At 37.0% G+C, this 25,679-nt stretch overlaps 1 protein-coding gene across 5 annotated transcripts in view; it reads right to left on the reverse strand.

Moving 5' to 3' along the window:
- The window catches only part of LOC133630289 (dual specificity calcium/calmodulin-dependent 3',5'-cyclic nucleotide phosphodiesterase 1C-like), a 77,558-nt gene that overhangs the window by 21,300 nt on the left and 30,579 nt on the right, over positions 1-25,679 (reverse strand). For all 5 annotated transcript variants that reach the window (XM_062021825.1, XM_062021824.1, XM_062021827.1 and 2 more), the window contains 7 exons: positions 24,718-24,871; positions 20,497-20,610; positions 15,232-15,414; positions 10,873-10,939; positions 6,830-6,946; positions 5,662-5,802; positions 2,181-2,281 (listed from right to left, as the gene is read on the reverse strand). In XM_062021825.1, the coding sequence (XP_061877809.1) occupies positions 2,181-2,281; positions 5,662-5,802; positions 6,830-6,946; positions 10,873-10,939; positions 15,232-15,414; positions 20,497-20,610; positions 24,718-24,871 (877 nt within the window). The remainder of the gene's footprint in view (positions 1-2,180; positions 2,282-5,661; positions 5,803-6,829; positions 6,947-10,872; positions 10,940-15,231; positions 15,415-20,496; positions 20,611-24,717; positions 24,872-25,679) is intronic.

Consider the following 25,679-nt stretch of genomic DNA (forward strand, 5'->3'; position numbering starts at 1 on the left):
TGACCCCCTTAAAATACTTCAAAACTCACCAAACTTCTCACACACATCAGGACTGGTGGAAATTGCGATCTAAAAAAAAAAGCGAACCCCAAAACTCAAAATTGTGCTCTACATAATTTTTGAAAAAAACAGAGAAAAAAACTGCTCCTCAGAGGAAAACTCAGACAAAACTGCTTGTAACTTCCGGGAGGAACGTCGTAGAGACATGAAACAAATACCTCTATGTAGGTCTCGCCTAGACCTACATTTCTTAGATTGACATCCTTCAGCAAAAATCAACAGGAAGTTTGCTATCCCTCCTTCAAAACACATTTTTTGTTAAAACCGGTCACCAAACATCAAACATTATCTCCTCCGAGCGCGTTTGTGGTTTCGGCTTCAAACTGCTACAGGAGAGAGATTGAACCCTTCTGATTAAAAGTTGCGGACGGCGTTTTGATACGTGCTACCGTTTTGATTTTACGAGCCTTCACTAAAGTTGCTCCGCTGCTGTTGTTTCAAGATGGCTGCTTAAAAGCAGAAAGCACCAGCGTGAGCACAGAACGCAGAGAAGGTAGTACACTACACAAAAGTATCTCACTCCCAGTACGAATATCGTAGAGACACGAAACAAAAACCTCTATGTAGGTCTCACTCAGGACTACCACTGGACAAAAGTATTGGACACCTAGGACTAGCACCTGCCAAAAGGCGGACCCGACCAATGCTGCTTGCAGCTTTAATTAGGGTTCGCATGTACCCTTTACAAAGGACTCCCACAGGGAGTCCTTTGTAAAGGTACAAAGGAACCTATTGAAATTGTAAGGTTGATTATTATTCCGCAGCTTTGCGCACTACTTTGCCCCCCTTAACATGCTTCAAAACTCACCAAATTTTATACACACATAGAAAAACTGGGACAGCACACTTAAGTAAAAAAAACAAACCCCAAAAATCAAAATTGCGCTCTAGCGCCCCCTAGGAAAAAAACAAAAACAAACTGCGTGTAACTCCCACTAGGAAGGTTGTAGAGACATGAAACAAAAACCTGTATGTAGGTCTCACTTAGACCTACAATTCATAATGTCACATCCTCGGGCAAAAACCAACAGGAAGTTGGCAATTTCCCCTTCAACACAAAAAATGACTGAAAACACTAATTTTTGCCTCTTTGAGCTGTAATTTGACCCCCTTAGAATACTTCAAAACTCACCAAAATGTTTACACACATTGGGACTGGTGGAACTTGCGATCTAAAAAAAAACCGAACCCCAAAACTCAAAATTGCGCTCTAGTGCAATTTTTGAATAAAACAGAGACAAAACTGCTTTTCAGAGGAAAACACAGACAAAACTGCTTGTAACTTCCGGTAGGAACGTTTTAGAGACATGAAACAAAAACCTCTACGTAGGTCTCACTTAGACCTACATTTCATAGATTGAAATTCTTCAGCAAAAATCAACAGGAAGTTTGATACCCCCACTTCAAAACAATTTTTTTTTAAAAAGCGGTCACCAAACATCAAACATTATCTCCTCTGAGCGCGTTTGTCGTTTTGGCTTCAAACTACTACAGGAGAGAGATTGAACCCTTCTGATTAAAAGTTGGCGAAAGCGTTTTAATAAGTGCTACGGTTTTGATTTCACGAGCCTTCAAAGAAAAGAACCACTGTGCCAAAAAAACACAGACACAACTTCCTCTAACTCCCAGTACGAATATCGTAGAGACATGCAACAAAACCCTCTATGTAGGTCTCACTCAGGACTACCACTGGACAAAAGTATTGGGACAACTAGGACTAGCACCTGCCAAAAGGCGGACCCGACCAACGCTGCTTGCAGCTTTAATTTTTAATGTTTTGTGTTTTTAAGCCCTTTTTGTCAAAGAAAACTTCGATTTTTTTATGGCAAAAACACCAAAGACTGTCTTGACTACGGTGGTTAGATTGGTGTATTTGATACACATCCTGAGTAGAGATCAGAAGTACTAATGGTAGCAGGACCCCAAGATGCAGAGAAGGCAGGTGATGTGCAGCTAAACTGTCCTCCTGGCTGACAAGCAGGGACAGGTGTGTCTCCTGATTGTCAGACAGGAGAAGCCAGCGCTCAGACCAGAGGTCGAGTGAACACAGGAAGTGGAACAAAAGTAAGAGCACTGGACAGGAAGTAACCCGCAAACAAACTGGACTGCTGGGAAGTGACCTGGTCTGGATATGGAAGTTGTTGGTGGTTCCCGTGTGTTCGTAGTCGTGGATGGCTGCTGCAAACAGTATGGAGAATATCTCCAGCTCAGTTAGCCAGTGCTGGAACACAAAACATATTAGCATCGTTAGCGCTAGTGTCATTGTTAGCATTCCTAGCATTAATAGCAATGTTAGCATTATTGACATTGTTAGCATTCATAGTATTTTTAGCATTAATAACACTGCTAGCATTGTTAGAATTAATATCACTGTTAGCATTAATAGCATTGTTATCGTTAGTGGTGATTTAGTATTAGTGGCATTACTAGCATTGTTATCGTTAGTGGTGATTTAGTATTAGTGGCATTACTAGCATTGTTATCGTTAGTGGTGATTTACAAGCATTGTTATCGTTAGTGGTGATTTAGTATTAGTGGCATTACTAGCATTGTTATCGTTAGTGGTGATTTAGTATTAGTGGCATTACTAGCATTGTTATCGTTAGTGGTGATTTACAAGCATTGTTATCGTTAGTGGTGATTTAGTATTAGTGGCATTACTAGCATTGTTATCGTTAGTGGTGATTTAGTATTAGTGGCATTACTAGCATTGTTATCGTTAGTGGTGATTTACTAGCATTGTTATCGTTAGTGGTGATTTAGTATTAGTGGCATTACTAGCATTGTTATCGTTAGTGGTGATTTACTAGCATTGTTATCGTTAGTGGTGGTTTAGTATTAGTGGCATTACTAGCATTGTTATCGTTAGTGGTGGTTTAGTATTAGTGGCATTATTAGCATTGTTATCTTTAGTGGTGATTTACTAGCATTGTTATCGTTAGTGGTGATTTAGTATTAGTGGCATTACTAGCATTGTTATCGTTAGTGGTGATTTAGTATTAGTGGCATTACTAGCATTGTTATCGTTAGTGGTGATTTACTAGCATTGTTATCGTTAGTGGTGATTTAGTATTAGTGGCATTACTAGCATTGTTATCGTTAGTGGTGATTTAGTATTAGTGGCATTACTAGCATTGTTATCGTTAGTGGTGATTTACTAGCATTGTTATCGTTAGTGGTGATTTAGTATTAGTGGCATTACTAGCATTGTTATCGTTAGTGGTGATTTAGTATTAGTGGCATTACTAGCACTGTTATCGTTAGTGGTGGTTTAGTATTAGTGGCATTACTAGCATTGTTATCGTTAGTGGTGGTTTAGTATTAGTGGCATTACTAGCATTGTTATCGTTAGTGGTGATTTAGTATTAGGGGCATTACTAGCATTGTTATCGTTAGTGGTGATTTAGTATTAGTGGCATTACTAGCATTGTTATCGTTAGTGGTGATTTAGTATTAGTGGCATTACTAGCACTGTTATCGTTAGTGGTGGTTTAGTATTAGTGGCATTACTAGCATTGTTATCGTTAGTGGTGGTTTAGTATTAGTGGCATTACTAGCGTTGTTATCGTTAGTGGTGATTTAGTATTAGTGGCATTACTAGCATTGTTATCGTTAGTGGTGGTTTAGTATTAGTGGCATTACGAGCATTGTTATCGTTAGTGGTGATTTAGTATTAGTGGCATTACTAGCATTGTTATCGTTAGTGGTGATTTAGTATTAGTGGCATTATTAGCATTGTTATCGTTAGTGGTGATTTAGTATTAGTGGCATTACTAGCATTGTTATCGTTAGTGGTGATTTAGTATTAGTGGCATTATTAGCATTGTTATCGTTAGTGGTGGTTTAGTATTAGTGGCATTACTAGCATTGTTATCGTTAGTGGTGGTTTAGTATTAGTGGCATTACTAGCATTAGTAACATTGTCAGCATTGCTAACATTATTAGCTTTAGTAGCATTTTAGCATTAGTAGCATTAATGGCATTTTTAGCATTAGTAGCATTGTTAACATTAACATCATGTTTATCTTTATTAGCATTAATAGCACTGTTAGAGTGATTAGCATTAATAGCATTGTTAGCATTAGTAACAATGTTAGCATTAGTATCATTGTTATCATCAGTTGCATTAGTAGCATTGTTAGCATTAATGACATAATAATACTTACCAACTACTAATGTAGGTGTGTCTACTAATACTTACCAACTACTAATGTAGGTGTGTCTACTAATACTTACCAACATGCCAGTGTGGAGCAGCAGGTAGTGAATACTTACCAACATGCCAGTGTGGAGCAGCAGGTAGTGGATACTTACCAACATGCCAGTGTGGAGCAGCAGGTAGTGGATACTTACCAACATGCCAGTGTGGAGCAGCAGGTAGTGGATACTTACCAACATGCCAGTGTGGAGCAGCAGGTAGTGGATACTTACCAACATGCCAGTGTGGAGCAGCAGGTAGTGGATACTTACCAACATGCCAGTGTGGAGCAGCAGGTAGTGGATACTTACCAACATGCCAGTGTGGAGCAGCAGGTAGTGGATACTTACCAACATGCCAGTGTGGAGCAGCAGGTAGTGGATACTTACCAACATGCCAGTGTGGAGCAGCAGGTAGTGGATACTTACCAACATGCCAGTGTGGAGCAGCAGGTAGTGGATACTTACCAACATGCCAGTGTGGAGCAGTAGGTAGTGGATACTTACCAACATGCCAGTGTGGAGCAGCAGATAGTGGATACTTACCAACATGCCAGTGTGGAGCAGCAGGTAGTGGATACTTACCAACATGCCAGTGTGGAGCAGCAGATAGTGGATACTTACCAACATGCCAGTGTGGAGCAGCAGGTAGTGGATACTTACCAACATGCCAGTGTGGAGCAGCAGGTAGTGGATACTTACCAACATGCCAGTGTGGAGCAGCAGATAGTGGATACTTACCAACATGCCGGCGTGGAGCAGCAGGTAGTGGATACTTACCAACATGCCAGTGTGGAGCAGCAGGTAGTGGATACTTACCAACATGCCAGTGTGGAGCAGCAGGTAGTGGATACTTACCAACATGCCAGTGTGGAGCAGCAGGTAGTGGATACTTACCAACATGCCAGTGTGGAGCAGCAGGTAGTGGATACTTACCAACATGCCAGTGTGGAGCAGTAGGTAGTGGATACTTACCAACATGCCAGTGTGGAGCAGCAGATAGTGGATACTTACCAACATGCCAGTGTGGAGCAGCAGGTAGTGGATACTTACCAACATGCCAGTGTGGAGCAGCAGATAGTGGATACTTACCAACATGCCAGTGTGGAGCAGCAGGTAGTGGATACTTACCAACATGCCAGTGTGGAGCAGCAGGTAGTGGATACTTACCAACATGCCAGTGTGGAGCAGCAGATAGTGGATACTTACCAACATGCCAGTGTGGAGCAGCAGGTAGTGGATACTTACCAACATGCCAGTGTGGAGCAGCAGGTAGTGGATACTTACCAACATGCCAGTGTGGAGCAGCAGGTAGTGGATACTTACCAACATGCCAGTGTGGAGCAGCAGGTAGTGGATACTTACCAACATGCCAGTGTGGAGCAGCAGATAGTGGATACTTACCAACATGCCAGTGTGGAGCAGCAGGTAGTGGATGGTCTGTGTGACGTCAGCAGCATGAGTCAGGTTGTGATACGGGTTCTTGTTCTTGCTGTAGCCCACCTCCAGGGACTCAGCAAACGATATCACAGCTGACACAGGAACCTGCCGTATCACACAATCACAACAACAATGGGGAAATAATAATAATAGGGGTGTCTACCATCCCATGTTGATATCAGACATTCGTTTTGTTCATATCATATCAACTTGCATGTCAAATGTGTGATATCATGTGCAATACAAGCAGTCCTGCAGAGTGTTTAAGTGTGTGATATCATGTGCGATACAAGCAGTCCTGCAGAGTGTTTAAGTGTGTGATATCATGTGCGATACAAGCAGTCCTGCAGTGTTTACTTGTGTGTGATATCATGTGTGATACAAGCAGTCCTGCAGCGTGTTTACTTGTGTGTGATATCATGTGCGATACAAGCAGTCCTGCAGCATGTTTACTGGTGTTTGATATCATGTGCGATACAAGCAGTCATGCACCGTGTTTACTTGTGTGTGATATCATGTGCGATACAAGCAGTCATGCACCGTGTTTACTTGTGTGTGATATCATGTGCGATACAAGCAGTCCTGCAGCGTGTTTACTTGTGTGGGATATCATGTGCAATACAAGCAGTCCTGCAGTGTGTTTACTTGTGTGTGTGATATCATGTGCGATACAAGCAGTCCTACAGCGTGTTTACTAGTGTGTGATATCATGTGCGATACAAGCAGTCCTGCCGCGTGTTTACTTGTGTGTGTTTGATATTATGTGCGATACAAGCAGTCCTGCAGTTTGTTTACTTGTGTTTGATATCATGTGTGATACAAGCGTGTTTACCTGTCTGGGATATCATGTGCGATACAAGCAGTCCTGCAGTGTTTACTTGTGTGTGATATCATGTGCGATACAAGCAGTCCTGCAGTGTTTATTTGTGTGTGATATCATGTGCGATACAAGCGTGTTTACATGTAAATGTCCTCCAATAAAGAAAGACTTCCTTGTATTTGACTACAGTCATTGACAGAAGGTAAACATGCTGGGCCACTAGCAGCTACACAGCAGCTAAGCAGACAATAGCACAGCATGTAATGATCCTGGAAGGATAATATAGAGAAGTAATCAATAATGATATCTCACCTTGAAGCGTGTGATCAAGTCATATCTGGTGAGAAGTTCATAGAAGATGAACTTCAGAGCGTGATCTCCACTGGCAACATTCAGGGCAAACACGTCAAAGGACCAGCTGTCTACATGCTAAAACACAATATTATATACTGTACACATCATATTATATACTGTACACATCATATTATATACTGTACACATCATATTATATACTGTACACGTCAAAGGACCAGCTGTCTACATGCTAAAACACAATATTATATACTGTACACATCATATTATATACTGTACACGTCATATTATATACTGTACACATCATATTATATACTGTACACGTCAAAGGACCAGCTGTCTACATGCTAAAACACAATATTATATACTGTACACATCATATTATATACTGTACACATCATATTATATACTGTACACATCATATTATATACTGTACACGTCAAAGGACCAGCTGTCTACATGCTAAAACACAATATTATATACTGTACACATCATATTATATACTGTACACATCATATTATATACTGTACACATCATATTATATACTGTACACGTCAAAGGACCAGCTGTCTACATGCTAAAACACAATATTATATACTGTACACATCATATTATATACTGTACACATCATATTATATACTGTACACATCATATTATATACTGTACACGTCAAAGGACCAGCTGTCTACATGCTAAAACACAATATTATATACTGTACACATCATATTATATACTGTACACGTCAAAGGACCAGCTGTCTACATGCTAAAACACAATATTATATACTGTACACATCATATTATATACTGTACACATCAAAGGACCAGCTGTCTACATGCTAAAACACAATATTATATACTGTACACATCATATTATATACTGTACACGTCAAAGGACCAGCTGTCTACATGCTAAAACACAATATTATATACTGTACACATCATATTATATACTGTACACATCAAAGGACCAGCTGTCTACATGCTAAAACACAATATTATATACTGTACACATCATATTATATACTGTACACATCAAAGGACCAGCTGTCTACATGCTAAAACACAATATTATATACTGTACACATCATATTATATACTGTACACATCATATTATATACTGTACACGTCAAAGGACCAGCTGTCTACATGCTAAAACACAATATTATATACTGTACACATCATATTATATACTGTACATGTCAAAAGACCAGCTGTCTACATGCTAAAACACAATATTATATACTGTACACATCATATTATATACTGTACACGTCAAAGGACCAGCTGTCCACATGCTAAAACACAATATTATATACTGTACACATCATATTATATACTGTACACGTCAAAGGACCAGCTGTCTACATGCTAAAACACAATATTATATACTGTACACATCATATTATATACTGTACATGTCAAAAGACCAGCTGTCTACATGCTAAAACACAATATTATATACTGTACACATCATATTATATACTGTACACGTCAAAGGACCAGCTGTCCACATGCTAAAACACAATATTATATACTGTACACATCATATTATATACTGTACACATCAAAGGACCAGCTGTCTACAAGCTGCAACACAATATTATATACTGTACACATCATATTATATTATAAACTGTACATATTTTATGATATTATATACTGTACACGTCATATTATATACTGTACACATCATATTATATTATATACTGTACACGTCATATTATGTTGTATACTGTACACGTCATATTATATACTGTACACATCATATTATATTATATACTGTACAGGGCATATTATATTATATACTGTACACGTCATATTATGTTGTATACTGTACACGTCATATTATATTATATACTGTACATATTATATTATATACTGTACACATCATATTATATACTGTACATATTATATTATAATATATACTGTACACATCAAAGGACCAGCTGTCCACATGCTGCAACATCATATTATATTACTGTATATACTGTACATATTATGTTATATACTGTACACTTCATATTATATTATATACTGTACACGTCAAAGAACCAGCTGTCCACATGCTGCAACACAATATTATATATTGTACATATTATAATATATTATATACTGTACACATCATATTATATTATATACTGTACATATTACATTATATACTGTACACATCACAGGACCAGCTGTCCACATGCTGCAACATCATATTATATACTGTACATATTACATTATATACTGCACATGTTATATTACACCATATACTGTACATATTATATTATTTATATTATATACTGTACATATTATATTACATTACAATTACATGAACAATTTCCCTTGTGGATCATTAAAGTTTGTCTAAATCTAATGATATACTGTACATATTATATGATATATATTATATACTGTACACATTACAATTACAGTATATACTGTACAGGTGTACACATGCTACAACATATAATTCATCACATGTTTCATACACAAATATTCATTAAAGCAAACTCACACTTTTTACCTGTAAAACATGTTAATGATGTTTCACCTTGTAAAGAACTGATTATTATTATAATAATTATTACTAAAAGTAATATTTTAATTACCGTCATTTTATCATATTAACATCATTATCATTATTGTTATTAATAATAGTAGTATCAATGTTATTACTATATTATCATTATTACTGCTACCATTATAACTATCCATATTATTACAGTTATTCTTATTATCAATAGTATTACAATCATTATTACTTTAGTAATAGTAGTATCAATATTATTATATTAATTATTATTACCATCAGCATCATTATTATTTTCAATGTTGTTCGTATTATAAATAAATGATAAATTATCATTATTTTGTTATATACATCATCATCATTACTATATTATTATCAATAGTAGTATATGTCATTATTATTATTACTGCTATCATTATTACTATCCATATTACTATCATTAACCTTTTGCTTATCATTATTATCATCAATAATAGTATTACTATTTTATTAATAGTAGTATCAATATTATTATTACCATCATCATTATTATTACTACTATTAGTGTTATCAACATTATTATTACTACTATTAGTGTTATCAGCATTATTATTATTACTACTATTAGTGTTATCAACATTATTATTACTACTACTATTAGTGTTATCAACATTATTATTATTACTACTATTAGTGTTATCAACATTATTATTACTACTATTAGTGTTATCAATATTATTATTATTACTATTAGTGTTATCAACATTATTATTACTACTATTAGTGTTATCATTATTATTATTATTACTATTAGTGTTATCATCATTATTATTACTACTATTAGTGTTATCAACATTATTATTACTACTATTAGTGTTATCAATATTATTATTATTACTATTAGTGTTATCATCATTATTATTACTACTATTAGTGTTATCAACATTATTATTACTACTATTAGTGTTATCAATATTATTATTACTACTATTAGTGTTATCAACATTATTATTACTACTATTAGTGTTATCAATATTATTATTATTACTATTAGTGTTATCAACATTATTATTACTACTATTAGTATTATCATTATTATTATTATTACTATTAGTGTTATCAACATTTTTATTACTACTATTAGTGTTTTAAACATTATTATTACTACTATTAGTGTTATCAACATTATTATTACTACTATTAGTGTTTTAAACATTATTATTACTATTATTAGTGTTATCAACATTATTATTACTACTATTAGTGTTATCAACATTATTATTACTACTATTAGTGTTATCAACATTATTATTACTACTGTTAGTGTTATCAACATTATTATTACTATTGATTAGACTCCTCACTGTGTGAAATAAGCAGATGGATGTGAGGGCTGACATAAATGAACATTAAGTGTCAAATATGGAAATAAACAGTAAATATTCACAAAGTGAAGAAAGCCATGTGAACAAATATTGATTATTGATTGATTATGTTCCATATGTCTTGTGTCTAGAAGATGAATGAGAAGACAAAAGTGTTACTTTGAGTACAGCGATGACATCTGGAGGGTAGCTCAGGTCCACCATGTTGGAAGATCTTCTATACATCCTGTGTCACACACATAAACATCAACATATTTGTTGTTGTTGTTGTTTTCTTCTATACATCCTGTGTCACACACATAAACATATTTGTTGTTGTTTTCTTCTATACATCCTGTGTCACACACATAAACATAAACATATTTGTTGTTGTTGTTGTTTTCTTCTATACATCCTGTGTCACACACATAAACATAAACATATTTGTTGTTGTTTTCTTCTATACATCCTGTGTCACACACATAAACATAAACATATTTGTTGTTGTTTTCTTCTATACATCCTGTGTCTCACACATAAACATAAACATATTTGTTGTTGTTGTTTTCTTCTATACATCCTGTGTCACACACACATAAACATAAACATATTTGTTGTTGTTGTTTTCTTCTATACATCCTGTGTCACACACATAAACATATTTGTTGTTGTTGTTGTTTTCTTCTATACATCCTGTGTCACACACATAAACATAAACATATTTGTTGTTGTTGTTGTTGTTGTTTTCTTCTATACATCCTGTGTCACACACATAAACATAAACATATTTGTTGTTGTTGTTTTCTTCTATACATCCTGTGTCACACACATAAACATAAACATATTTGTTGTTGTTGTTTTCTTCTATACATCCTGTGTCACACACATAAACATAAACATAATTGTTGTTGTTGTTGTTTTCTTCTATACATCCTGTGTCACACACATAAACATATTTGTTGTTGTTGTTGTTGTTTTCTTCTATACATCCTGTGTCACACACACATAAACATAAACATATTTGTTGTTGTTTTCTTCTATACATCCTGTGTCACACACATAAACATAAACATATTTGTTGTTTTTGTTTTCTTCTATACATCCTGTGTCACACACATAAACATAAACATATTTGTTGTTGTTGTTTTCTTCTATACATCCTGTGTCACACACATAAACATATTTGTTGTTGTTGTTTTCTTCTATACATCCTGTGTCACACACACATAAACATATTTGTTGTTGTTGTTGTTTTCTTCTATACATCCTGTGTCACACACATAAACATAAACATATTTGTTGTTGTTGTTTTCTTCTATACATCCTGTGTCACACACATAAACATATTTGTTGTTGTTGTTGTTTTCTTCTATACATCCTGTGTCACACACATAAACATAAACATATTTGTTGTTGTTGTTTTCTTCTATACATCCTGTGTCACACACATAAACATATTTGTTGTTGTTGTTGTTTTCTTCTATACATCCTGTGTCACACACATAAACATATTTGTTGTTGTTGTTGTTTTCTTCTATACATCCTGTCACACACATAAACATAAACATATTTGTTGTTGTTGTTGTTTTCTTCTATACATCCTGTGTCACACACATAAACATAAACATATGTGTTGTTGTTGTTGTTTTCTTCTATACATCCTGTGTCACACACATAAACATAAACATCTTTGTTGTTGTTGTTGTTTTCTTCTATACATCATGTGTCACACACATAAACATAAACATATTTGTTGTTGTTGTTGTTTTCTTCTATACATCCTGTGTCACACACATAAACATATTTGTTGTTGTTGTTGTTTTCTTCTATACATCCTGTGTCACACACATAAACATAAACATATTTGTTGTTGTTGTTGTTTTCTTCTATACATCCTGTGTCACACACATAAACATATGTGTTGTTGTTGTTGTTTTCTTCTATACATCCTGTGTCACACACATAAACATAAACATATTTGTTGTTGTTGTTGTTTTCTTCTATACATCCTGTGTCACACACATAAACATATTTGTTGTTGTTGTTGTTTTCTTCTATACATCCTGTGTCACACACATAAACATATTTGTTGTTGTTGTTGTTTTCTTCTATACATCCTGTGTCACACACATAAACATATTTGTTGTTGTTGTTGTTTTCTTCTATACATCCTGTGTCACACACATAAACATATTTGTTGTTGTTGTTGTTTTCTTCTATACATCCTGTGTCACACACATAAACATAAACATATTTGTTGTTGTTGTTGTTTTCTTCTATACATCCTGTGTCACACACATAAACATATTTGTTGTTGTTGTTGTTTTCTTCTATACATCCTGTGTCACACACATAAACATAAACATATTTGTTGTTGTTGTTTTCTTCTATACATCCTGTGTCACACACATAAACATAAACATATTTGTTGTTGTTGTTGTTTTCTTCTATACATCCTGTGTCACACACACATAAACATAAACATATTTGTTGTTGTTGTTTTCTTCTATACATCCTGTGTCACACACATAAACATATTTGTTGTTGTTGTTGCTTTCTTCTATACATCCTGTGTCACACACATAAACATAAACATATTTGTTGTTGTTGTTGTTTTCTTCTATACATCCTGTGTCACACACATAAACATATGTGTTGTTGTTGTTGTTGTTTTCTTCTATACATCCTGTGTCACACACATAAACATAAACATATTTGTTGTTGTTGTTGTTTTCTTCTATACATCCTGTGTCACACACATAAACATATTTGTTGTTGTTGTTGTTTTCTTCTATACATCCTGTGTCACACACATAAACATATTTGTTGTTGTTGTTGTTTTCTTCTATACATCCTGTGTCACACACATAAACATATTTGTTGTTGTTGTTGTTTTCTTCTATACATCCTGTGTCACACACATAAACATATTTGTTGTTGTTGTTGTTTTCTTCTATACATCCTGTGTCACACACATAAACATAAACATATTTGTTGTTGTTGTTGTTTTCTTCTATACATCCTGTGTCACACACATAAACATATTTGTTGTTGTTGTTGTTTTCTTCTATACATCCTGTGTCACACACATAAACATAAACATATTTGTTGTTGTTGTTTTCTTCTATACATCCTGTGTCACACACATAAACATAAACATATTTGTTGTTGTTGTTGTTTTCTTCTATACATCCTGTGTCACACACACATAAACATAAACATATGTGTTGTTGTTGTTTTCTTCTATACATCCTGTGTCACACACATAAACATATTTGTTGTTGTTGTTGCTTTCTTCTATACATCCTGTGTCACACACATAAACATCTTTGTTGTTGTTTTCTTCTATACATCCTGTGTCACACACATAAACATCTTCGTTGTTGTTTTCTTCTATACATCCTGTGTCACACACACGTAAACATCTTTGTTATTGTTGTTGTTGTTTTCTTCTATACATCCTGTGTCACACACACATAAACAACACGATCATAACTTCATCATTTGAGTCAGTCACTGATCTTCAACTATTTCTACCTGCACTGTGTGCAGGGGCCCCTACTTACATTGTGTGTAGGGGCCCCTACTTGCACTGTGTGTAGGGGCCCCTACTTGCATTGTGTGTAGGGGCCCCTACTTGCACTGTGTGTAGGGGCCCCTACTTGCACTGTGTGTAGGGGCCCCTACTTGCATTGCGTGTAGGGGCCCCTACTTGCATTGCGTGTAGGGGCCCCTACTTGCATTGTGTGTAGGGGCCCCTACATGCGCTGTGTGTAGGGGCCCCTTCTTGCACTGTGCGTAGGGGCCCCTACTTGCACTGTGTGTAGGGGCCCCTACTTGCACTGTGTGTAGGGGCCCCTACTTGCATTGTGTGTAGGGGCCCCTACTTGCACTGTGTGTAGGGGCCCCTACTTGCATTGTGTGTGGGGGCCCCTACTTTCATTGTGTGTAGGGGACCCTACTTGCATTGTGTGTAGGGGCCCCTACTTGCACTGTGTGTAGGGGCCCCTACTTGCATTGTGTGTAGGGGCCCCTGCTTGCACTGTGTGTAGGGGCCCCTACTTGCATTGTGTGTAGGGGCCCCTACATGCGCTGTGTGTAGGGGCCCCTTCTTGCACTGTGTGTAGGGGCCCCTACTTGCACTGTGTGTAGGGGCCCCTACTTGCACTGTGTGTAGGGGCCCCTACTTGCATTGTGTGTAGGGGCCCCTACATGCGCTGTGTGTAGGGTCCCCTTCTTGCACTGTGTGTAGGGGCCCCTACTTGCACTGTGTGTAGGGGCCCCTACTTGCACTGTGTGTAGGGGCCCCTACATAGACTGTGCTTAGGGGCCTCTACATGTGCTGTGGGTAGGAGCCCCACAATCTTTCCTCCTATTGCGTGCAGAAGTGCATGTCAAATGTCAATAAGTGAGTGGCAGGACCTATCCTAGCCCCCTCCTGCTCCATCCCAGACAAGCAGATGAGTGACATAAGCAGTGAGCTCACCTGTCCACAAAGATGCCAGACAAGCAGATGAGTGACATAAGCAGTGAGCTCACCTGTCCACAAAGATGCCAGCCTGCACGGCGTACACGATGCTGCGGAAGCGAGGTTTGTCCTCAAATCGCCGCAGCATGCGACACCTCTGCCGCGTGAACGTGGACGCCAGCCAATCACGGACCTCTGATGGAACTGTCTCTGATTGGATCTCACTCAGCTCGTCCTCTTGCTCCGACACACGTCTGAAGGACAAACATACCTGTATGATAATATACACACACCTGTATGATTATATACACACACCTGTATGATTATATACACACACCTGTATGATTATATACACACACCTGTATGATAATATACACACACCTGTATGATTATATACACACACCTGTATGATTATATACACACACCTGTATGATAATATACACACACCTGTATAATAATATACACACACCTGTATGATTATATACACACACCTGTATGATAATATACACACGCCTGTATGATAATATACACACACCTGTATGATAATATACACACACCTGTATAATAATATACACACCTGTATAGTAATATACACACACCTGTATGATAATACACACACACCTGTATGATAATACACACACACCTGTATGATTATATACACACACCTGTATGATAATATACACACACCTGTATGATAATATACACACCTGTATAATAATATACACACACCTGTATGATAATACACACACACACCTGTATGATAATACACACACCTGTATGATAATATACACACACCTGTATAATAATACACACACCGGTATAATAATATACACACACCTGTATAATACACACACACCTGTATGATAATATACACACACCTGTATGATAATATACACACGTGTATAATAATATACACACACCTGTATGATAATACACACACACACCTGTATGATAATATACATACACCTGTATGATATTATACACACACCTGTATAATAATATACACACCTGTATAATAATATACACACACCTGTATGATAATACACAAACACCTGTATGATCATATACACACACCTGTATGATAATATGCACACACCTGTATAATAATATACACACAACTGTATGATAATATACACACCTGTATAATAATATACACACCTGTATAATAATATACACACACCTGTATGATAATACACACACCTGTATGATAATACACACACACCTGTATAATAATATGCACACGCCTGTATGATAATATACACACCCCTGTATGACAATATACACACACCTGTATGATAATACACACACCTGTATGATAATACACACACACCTGTATAATAATATACACACGCCTGTATGATAATATACACACACCTGTATGATAATATACACACACCTGTATGATTATATACACACACCTGTATGATAATATACACACACCTTTATGATAATATACACACACCTGTATGATTATATACACACACCTGTATGATAATATACACACACCTGTATGATAATACACACACCTGTATAATAATATACACACCTGTATAATAATATACACACACCTGTATGATAATATACACACACCTGTATGATAATACACACACACCTGTATAATAATATACACGCACCTGTATGATACAAACGTAATATAGACACACCTGTATGATAATATACACACACCTGTATGATAATACAGGTGTGGTATAGCTCGGTATAGCTCGGTTGGTAGAGTGGCCGTGCCATCAACCTGAGGGTTGCAGGTTCGATTCCCGCTTCCGCCATCCTAGTCACTGCCGTTGTGTCCTTGGGCAAGACACTTTACCCACCTGCTCCCAGTGCCACCCACACTGGTTTGAATGTAACTTAGATATTGGGTTTTCACTATGTAAAGCGCTTTGAGTCACTAGAGAAAAGCGCTATATAAATATAATTCACTTCACTTCACTTCACCTGTATGATAATACACACACACACCTGTATGATTATATACACACACCTGTATGATAATACACACACCTGTATGATAATACACACACACCTGTATAATAATATACACGCACCTGTATGATACAAACGTAATATAGACACACCTGTATGATAATATACACACACCTGTATGATAATACACACACACACTTGTATGATTATATACACACACCTGTATGATAATACACACACACCTGTATAATAATATACACGCACCTGTATGATACAAACGTAATATAGACACACCTGTATGATAATATACACACACCTGTATGATAATACACACACACACCTGTATGATTATATACACACACCTGTATGATAATATACACACACCTGTATAATAATATACACACCAGTATCATAATATACACACACCTGTATGATAATACACACACACCTGTATGATTATATACACACACCTGTATGATAATATACACACCTGTATAATAATATACACACACCTGTATGATAATCCACACACACCTGTATAATAATACACACACACACCTGTATGATTATATACACACACACACCTGTATGATAATATACACACACCTGTATGATAATATACACACACCTGTATAATAATATACACACCTGTATAGTAATATACACACACCTGTATGATAATACACACACACCTGTATGATAATACACACACACCTGTATGATTATATACACACACCTGTATTATAATATACACACACCTGTATGATAATATACACACCTGTATAATAATATACACACACCTGTATGATAATACACACACACCTGTATGATAATACACACACACCTGTATGATAATATACACACACCTGTATAATAATACACACACCTGTATAATAATATACACACACCTCTATGATAATACACACACCTGTATGATAATATACACACACCTGTATGATAATATACACACCTGTATAATAATATACACACACCTGTATGATAATACACACACACACCTGTATGATAATATACACACACCTGTATGATATTATACACACACCTGTATAATAATATACACACCTGTATAATAATATACACACACCTGTATGATAATACACAAACACCTGTATGATTATATACACACACCTGTATGATAATATGCACACACCTGTATAATAATATACACACAACTGTATAATAATATACACACCTGTATAATAATATACACACCTGTATAATAATATACACACACCTGTATGATAATATAGACACACCTGTATGATAATACAGACACACCTGTATGATTATATACACACACCTGTATGATAATATACACACCTGTATAATAATATACACATCTGTATGATAATACACACACCTGTATGATAATATAAACACACCTGTATGATAATACAGACACACCTGTATGATAATATAGATGCACCTGTATGATAATACAGACACACCTGTATGATAATATAGATGCACCTGTATAATAATACAGACACACCTGTATGATAATATAGATGCACCTGTATGATAATATAGACACACCTGTATGATAATACAGATGCACCTGTATGATAATACAGACACACCTGTATGATAATATAGACACACCTGTATGATAATATAGATGCACCTGTATGATAATACAGACACACCTGTATGATAATACAGACACACCTGTATGATTATATACACACACCTGTATGATAATATACACACCTGTATGATAATATAGACGCACCTGTATGATAATACAGACACACCTGTATGATAATATAGATGCACCTGTATAATAATACAGACACACCTGTATGATAATATAGATGCACCTGTATGATAATATAGACACACCTGTATGATAATATAGATGCACCTGTATGATAATACAGACACACCTGTATGATAATATAGACACACCTGTATGATAATATAGACACACCTGTATGATAATATAGATGCACCTGTATGATAATACAGACACACCTGTATGATAATACAGACACACCTGTATGATAATACAGACACACCTGTATGATTATATACACACACCTGTATGATAATATACACACCTGTATAATAATATACACATCTGTATGATAATACACACACCTGTATGATAATATAAACACACCTGTATGATAATACAGACACACCTGTATGATAATATAGATGCACCTGTATGATAATACAGACACACCTGTATGATAATATAGATGCACCTGTATGATAATACAGACACACCTGTATGATAATATAGATGCACCTGTATAATAATACAGACACACCTGTATGATAATATAGATGCACCTGTATGATAATATAGACACAACTGTATGATAATATAGATGCACCTGCATGATAATACAGACACACCTGTATGATAATATAGACACACCTGTATGATAATATAGACACACCTGTATGATAATATAGATGCACCTGTATGATAATACAGACACACCTGTATGATAATATAGATGCACCTGTATGATAATATAGACACACCTGTATGATAATATAGATGCACCTGTATGATAATACAGACACACCTGTATGATAATACAGACACACCTGTATGATAATATAGATGCACCTGTATGATAATACAGACACACCTGTATGATAATACAGACACACCTGTATGATAATATAGATGCACCTGTATGATAATACAGACACACCTGTATGATAATACAGACACACCTGTATGATAATATAGATGCACCTGTATGATAATACAGACACACCTGTATGATAATACAGACACACCTGTATGATAATACAGACGCACCGGTATGATAATATAGATGCACCTGTATGATAATACAGACACACCTGTATGATAATACAGACACACCTGTATGATAATATAGATGCACCTGTATGATAATACAGACACACCTGTATGATAATATAGACACACCTGTATGATAATATAGACACACCTGTATGATAATACAGATACACCTGTATGATAATATAGACACACCTGTATGATAATACAGACACACCTGTATGATAATATAGACACACCTGTATGATAATACAGACACACCTGTATGATAATATAGATGCACCTGTATGATAATACAGACACACCTGTATGATAATATAGACACACCTGTATGATAATATAGACACACCTGTATGATAATACAGATACACCTGTATGACAATATAGACACACCTGTATGATAATATACACACCTGTATGATAATATAGACACACCTGTATGATAATACAGACACACCTGTATGATAATATAGACACACCTGTATGATAATACAGACACACCTGTATGATAATACAGACACACCTGTATGATAATATACACACACCTGTATGATATATCACAAGTTTATCATATTTTCAAAGAACTTTCCTGTTTTCCTGAAAGTACAAACTTTCAAGGACTGAAGCTGCGTTTTCTAGATTGTTCTTCAAGTCCACCATTGATGCTTGTCCTCGTTCCAGCTGCTGCACCAGACACCGTAATCTGAAATATTCATAACACATTATTATTACTGTAATATTCATACATACATTATTATTACTTTAATATTACTCAATACATTATTATTACTGTAATATTCATAACACATTATTATTACTGTAATATTACTCAATACATTATTATTACTGCAATATTCATAACACATTATTATTACTGTAATATTACTCAATACATTATTATTACTGTAATATTCATAACACATTATTATTACTGTAATATTACTCAATACATTATTATTACTGTAATATTCAGAAAACATTATTATTACTGTAATATTACTCAATACATTATTATTACTGTAATATTCATAAAACATTATTATTACTGTAATATTACTCAATACATTATTATTACTGCAATATTCATAACACATTATTATTACTGTAATATTACTCAATACATTATTATTACTGTAATATTCATAACACATTATTATTACTGTAATATTACTCAATACATTATTATTACTGTAATATTCATAAAACATTATTATTACTGTAATATTACTCAAATTATTACTGTAATACTACTCCATACATTATTACTGTAATATTACTCAATACAATATTATTACTGTAATATTCATCCATACATTATTATTACTGTAATATGCATAACACAGTATTATTATTGTAATATTACTCAATACAATATTATTACTGTAATATTCATCCATACATTATTATTACTGTAATATTCATAACACAGTATTATTACTGTAATATTACTCAATACATTATTACTGTAATACTACTCCATACATTATTACTGTAATATTACTCAATACAATATTATTACTGTAATATTCATCCATACATTAATATTACTGTAATATTCATAACACATTATTACTACTGTAATATTACTCAATACATTATTACTGTAATACTACTCCATACATTATTACTGTAATATTACCCAATACATTACTACTGTAATATTACTCCATACATTATTATAACTGTAATATTCATAACACATTATTATTCCTGTAATATTACTCAATACATTATTATTACTGTAATATTCATCCATACATTATTATTACTATAATATTCACAACTTATTATTAGTACTGTAATATTACTCAATACATTACTACTGTAATATTACTCAATACATTACTACTGTAATATTACTCCATACATTATTATTACTGTAATATTCATAACACATTATTATTACTGTAATATTCATAACATATTATTATTACTGTAATATTACTCAATACATTATTATTACTGTAATATTACTCAATATATTATTACTGTAATATTCATCAATACATTATTATTATTACTGTGATAGTAATCTGTAATATTCATCATGTGAGGTCCATGACTGAGATGGTACCCACCTTGTGGGGTCAATGACTGAGATGGTACCCACCTTGTGGGGTCAATGACTGAGATGGTACCCACCTTGTGGGGTCCTTGACTGAGATGGTACCCACCTTGTGGGGTCAATGACTGAGATGGTACCCACCTTGTGAGGTCCGTGACTGAGATGGTACCCACCTTGTGGGGTCAATGACTGAGATGGTACCCACCTTGTGGGGTCCTTGACTGAGATGGTACCCACCTTGTGGGGTCAATGACTGAGATGGTACCCACCTTGTGAGGTCCGTGACTGAGATGGTACCCACCTTGTGGGGTCCTTGACTGAGATGGTACCCACCTTGTGGGGTCCGTGACTGAGATGGTACCCACCTTGTGAGGTCCGTGACTGAGATGGTACCCACCTTGTGAGGTCCGTGACTGAGATTGTACCCACCTTGTGGGGTCCTTGACTGAGATGGTACCCACCTTGTGAGGTCCGTGACTGAGATGGTACCCACCTTGTGGGGTCCGTGACTGAGATGGTACCCACCTTGTGAGGTCCGTGACTGAGATGGTACCCACCTTGTGGGGTCCGTGACTGAGATGGTACCCACCTTGTGGGGTCCGTGACTGAGATGGTACCCACCTTGTGGGGTCCGTGACTGAGATGGTACCCACCTTGTGGGTTCCGTGACTGAGATGGTACCCACCTTGTGGGTTCCGTGACTGAGATGGTACCCACCTTGTGAGGTCCTTGACTGAGATGGTACCCAACTTGTGAGGTCCGTGACTGAGATGGTACCCACCTTGTGAGGTCCGTGACTGAGATGGTACCCACCTCGTGAGGTCCGTGACTGAGATGGTACCCACCTGGTGAGGTCCGTGACTGAGATGGTACCCACCTGGTGAGGTCCGTGACTGAGATGGTACCCACCTTGTGGGGTCCTTGACTGAGATGGTACCCACCTTGTGAGGTCCTTGACTGAGATGGTACCCACCTTGTGAGGTCCGTGACTGAGATGGTACCCACCTTGTGGGGTCCTTGACTGTGATGGTACCCACCTTGTGGGGTCCTTGACTGAGATGGTACCCACCTTGTGGGGTCCGTGACTGAGATGGTACCCACCTTGTGAGGTCCGTGACTGAGATGGTACCCACCTTGTGGGGTCTGTGACTGAGATGGTACCCACCTTGTGAGGTCCGCGACTGAGATGGTACCCACCTTGTGGGGTCACTGACTGAGATGGTACCCACCTTGTGGGGTCCGTGACTGAGATGGTACCCACCTTGTGAGGTCTGTGACTGAGATGGTACCCACCTTGTGAGGTCCGTGACTGAGATGGTACCCACCTTGTGGGGTCCGCGACTGAGATGGTACCCACCTTGTGGGGTCCGTGACTGAGATGGTACCCACCTTGTGAGGTCCGTGACTGAGATGGTACCCACCTTGTGGGGTCCGTGACTGAGATGGTACCCACCTTGTGGGGTCCTTGACTGAGATGGTACCCACCTTGTGAGGTCCGTGACTGAGATGGTACCCACCTTGTGAGGTCCTTGACTGAGATGGTACCCACCTTGTGGGGTCCATGACTGAGATGGTACCCACCTTGTGGGGTCCTTGACTGAGATGGTACCCACCTTGTGGGGTCCTTGACTGAGATGGTACCCACCTTGTGGGGTCCGTGACTGAGATGGTACCCACCTTGTGAGGTCCGTGACTGAGATGGTACCCACCTTGTGGGGTCCGTGACTGAGATGGTACCCACCTTGTGGGGTCCATGACTGAGATGGTACCCACCTTGTGGGGTCCATGACTGAGATGGTACCCACCTTGTGGGGTCCGTGACTGAGATGGTACCCACCTTGTGGGGTCAATGACTGAGATGGTACCCACCTTGTGAGGTCCGTGACTGAGATGGTACCCACCTTGTGGGGTCCTTGACTGAGATGGTACCCACCTTGTGGGGTCCGTGACTGAGATGGTACCCACCTTGTGAGGTCCTTTACTGAGATGGTACCCACCTTGTGAGGTCCGTGACTGAGATGGTACCCACCTTGTGAGGTCCGTGACTGAGATGGTACCCACCTTGTGGGGTCCTTGACTGAGATGGTACCCACCTTGTGAGGTCCTTGACTGAGATGGTACCCATCTTGTGAGGTCCTTGACTGAGATGGTACCCACCTTGTGAGGTCCTTGACTGAGATGGTACCCATCTTGTGGGGTCCGTGACTGAGATGGTACCCACCTTGTGGGGTCCGTGACTGAGATGGTACCCACCTTGTGGGGTCCGTGACTGAGATGGTACCCACCTTGTGGGGTCCGTGACTGAGATGGTACCCACCTTGTGAGGTCCTTGACTGAGATGGTACCCATCTTGTGGGGTCCGTGACTGAGATGGTACCCACCTTGTGGGGTCCGTGACTGAGATGGTACCCACCTTGTGGGGTCCGTGACTGAGATGGTACCCACCTTGTGGGTTCCGTGACTGAGATGGTACCCACCTTGTGGGTTCCGTGACTGAGATGGTACCCACCTTGTGGGGTCCAGCATTGCAATCAATACAGGAGGACTTCATGATAAGTGTGGTACTCAATGCTCAACAAATGTTCACTGACAGTGGGAAGACAACCTAGTGGGGACCTGTTCCTCACAAAGTGTGTGTGTGTGTGTGTGTGTGTGTGTGTGTGTGTGTGTGTGTGTGTGTGTGTGTGTGTGTGTGTGTGTGTGTGTGTGTGTGTGTGTGTGTGTGTGTGTGTGTGTGTTGTGGACCTGACAGCAGTTCTCTCCATGGCATCAGGTGCATCAGGAACAGGAAGTTCATCAGCGAGGATTTCTTCCAGGTTGTTGAAGTTCATCAGCAGGTTTTTGTGTTCCAAGGTGGTGGACGTGTCAGCAGTGCAGAGAGCATTCTGGGACCACGATCCTGTGCAGTTTTAAACAAACATATAAGGGACAAGCGGTAGAAAATGGACGGATACTGTAGCTCTGCAGCAAATGGACAACAACACAATCAAGCTGAACTCTAGCTTTGTTGTTTCTTGATGAAACATTATGCTTTTTTCAAAGACTATTTTACACGCCCACACATATATCCTCACACGTGCTTACCACTTCAGAATCAGAACCAGAATTAAAATAGTTTTATTGCCATTGTTTAAGAACGGGTTCACAAACTAGGAATTTTTCTTGGTGCAATGGTGCAACATAAACCACATACAACACATATTTGGTAATAAAAAGAGCTGTAACTGAGCTATCAGATCTTGTTATAGACTTAGAAGGAATTCCAGGAATACATGCCAGATTTGCACACACAAAAAAATATTTTGAATTTAAAAAAATTATTGCAACTAAAAAAAGGATTTTAAAAAACAAATTGCAACCAAATAAATGTAATTAAATAATTTTCTTTAAAAAAAAAAAAAATTTTATTGCAGTGATTTCACTAAATTATTCAGTATCTTCTCCTTCAACATTGCTCTTTTTAAAGAAATTAACAACAAATCCAGTGAATCAGTGGTTCACTGGATTTTTTGTTAATTTCTTTAAAAAGAGATGTTTATTCATTATTTAATGTGTGACATTCACCTGAATGTCACACATTAAATAATGAATAAACATACTTTGGTACAACCACCCATTCAGCAAGAACGTCAGCACCAACATAGGACACACATTTCTTGCACTCAGACAGGCACTTCCCCAAAAAACATGTAGTCAGGAAGATATTG

Source organism: Entelurus aequoreus, linkage group LG15, assembly GCF_033978785.1.
Source record: "Entelurus aequoreus isolate RoL-2023_Sb linkage group LG15, RoL_Eaeq_v1.1, whole genome shotgun sequence".
NCBI classification, from domain to species: domain Eukaryota; kingdom Metazoa; phylum Chordata; class Actinopteri; order Syngnathiformes; family Syngnathidae; genus Entelurus; species Entelurus aequoreus.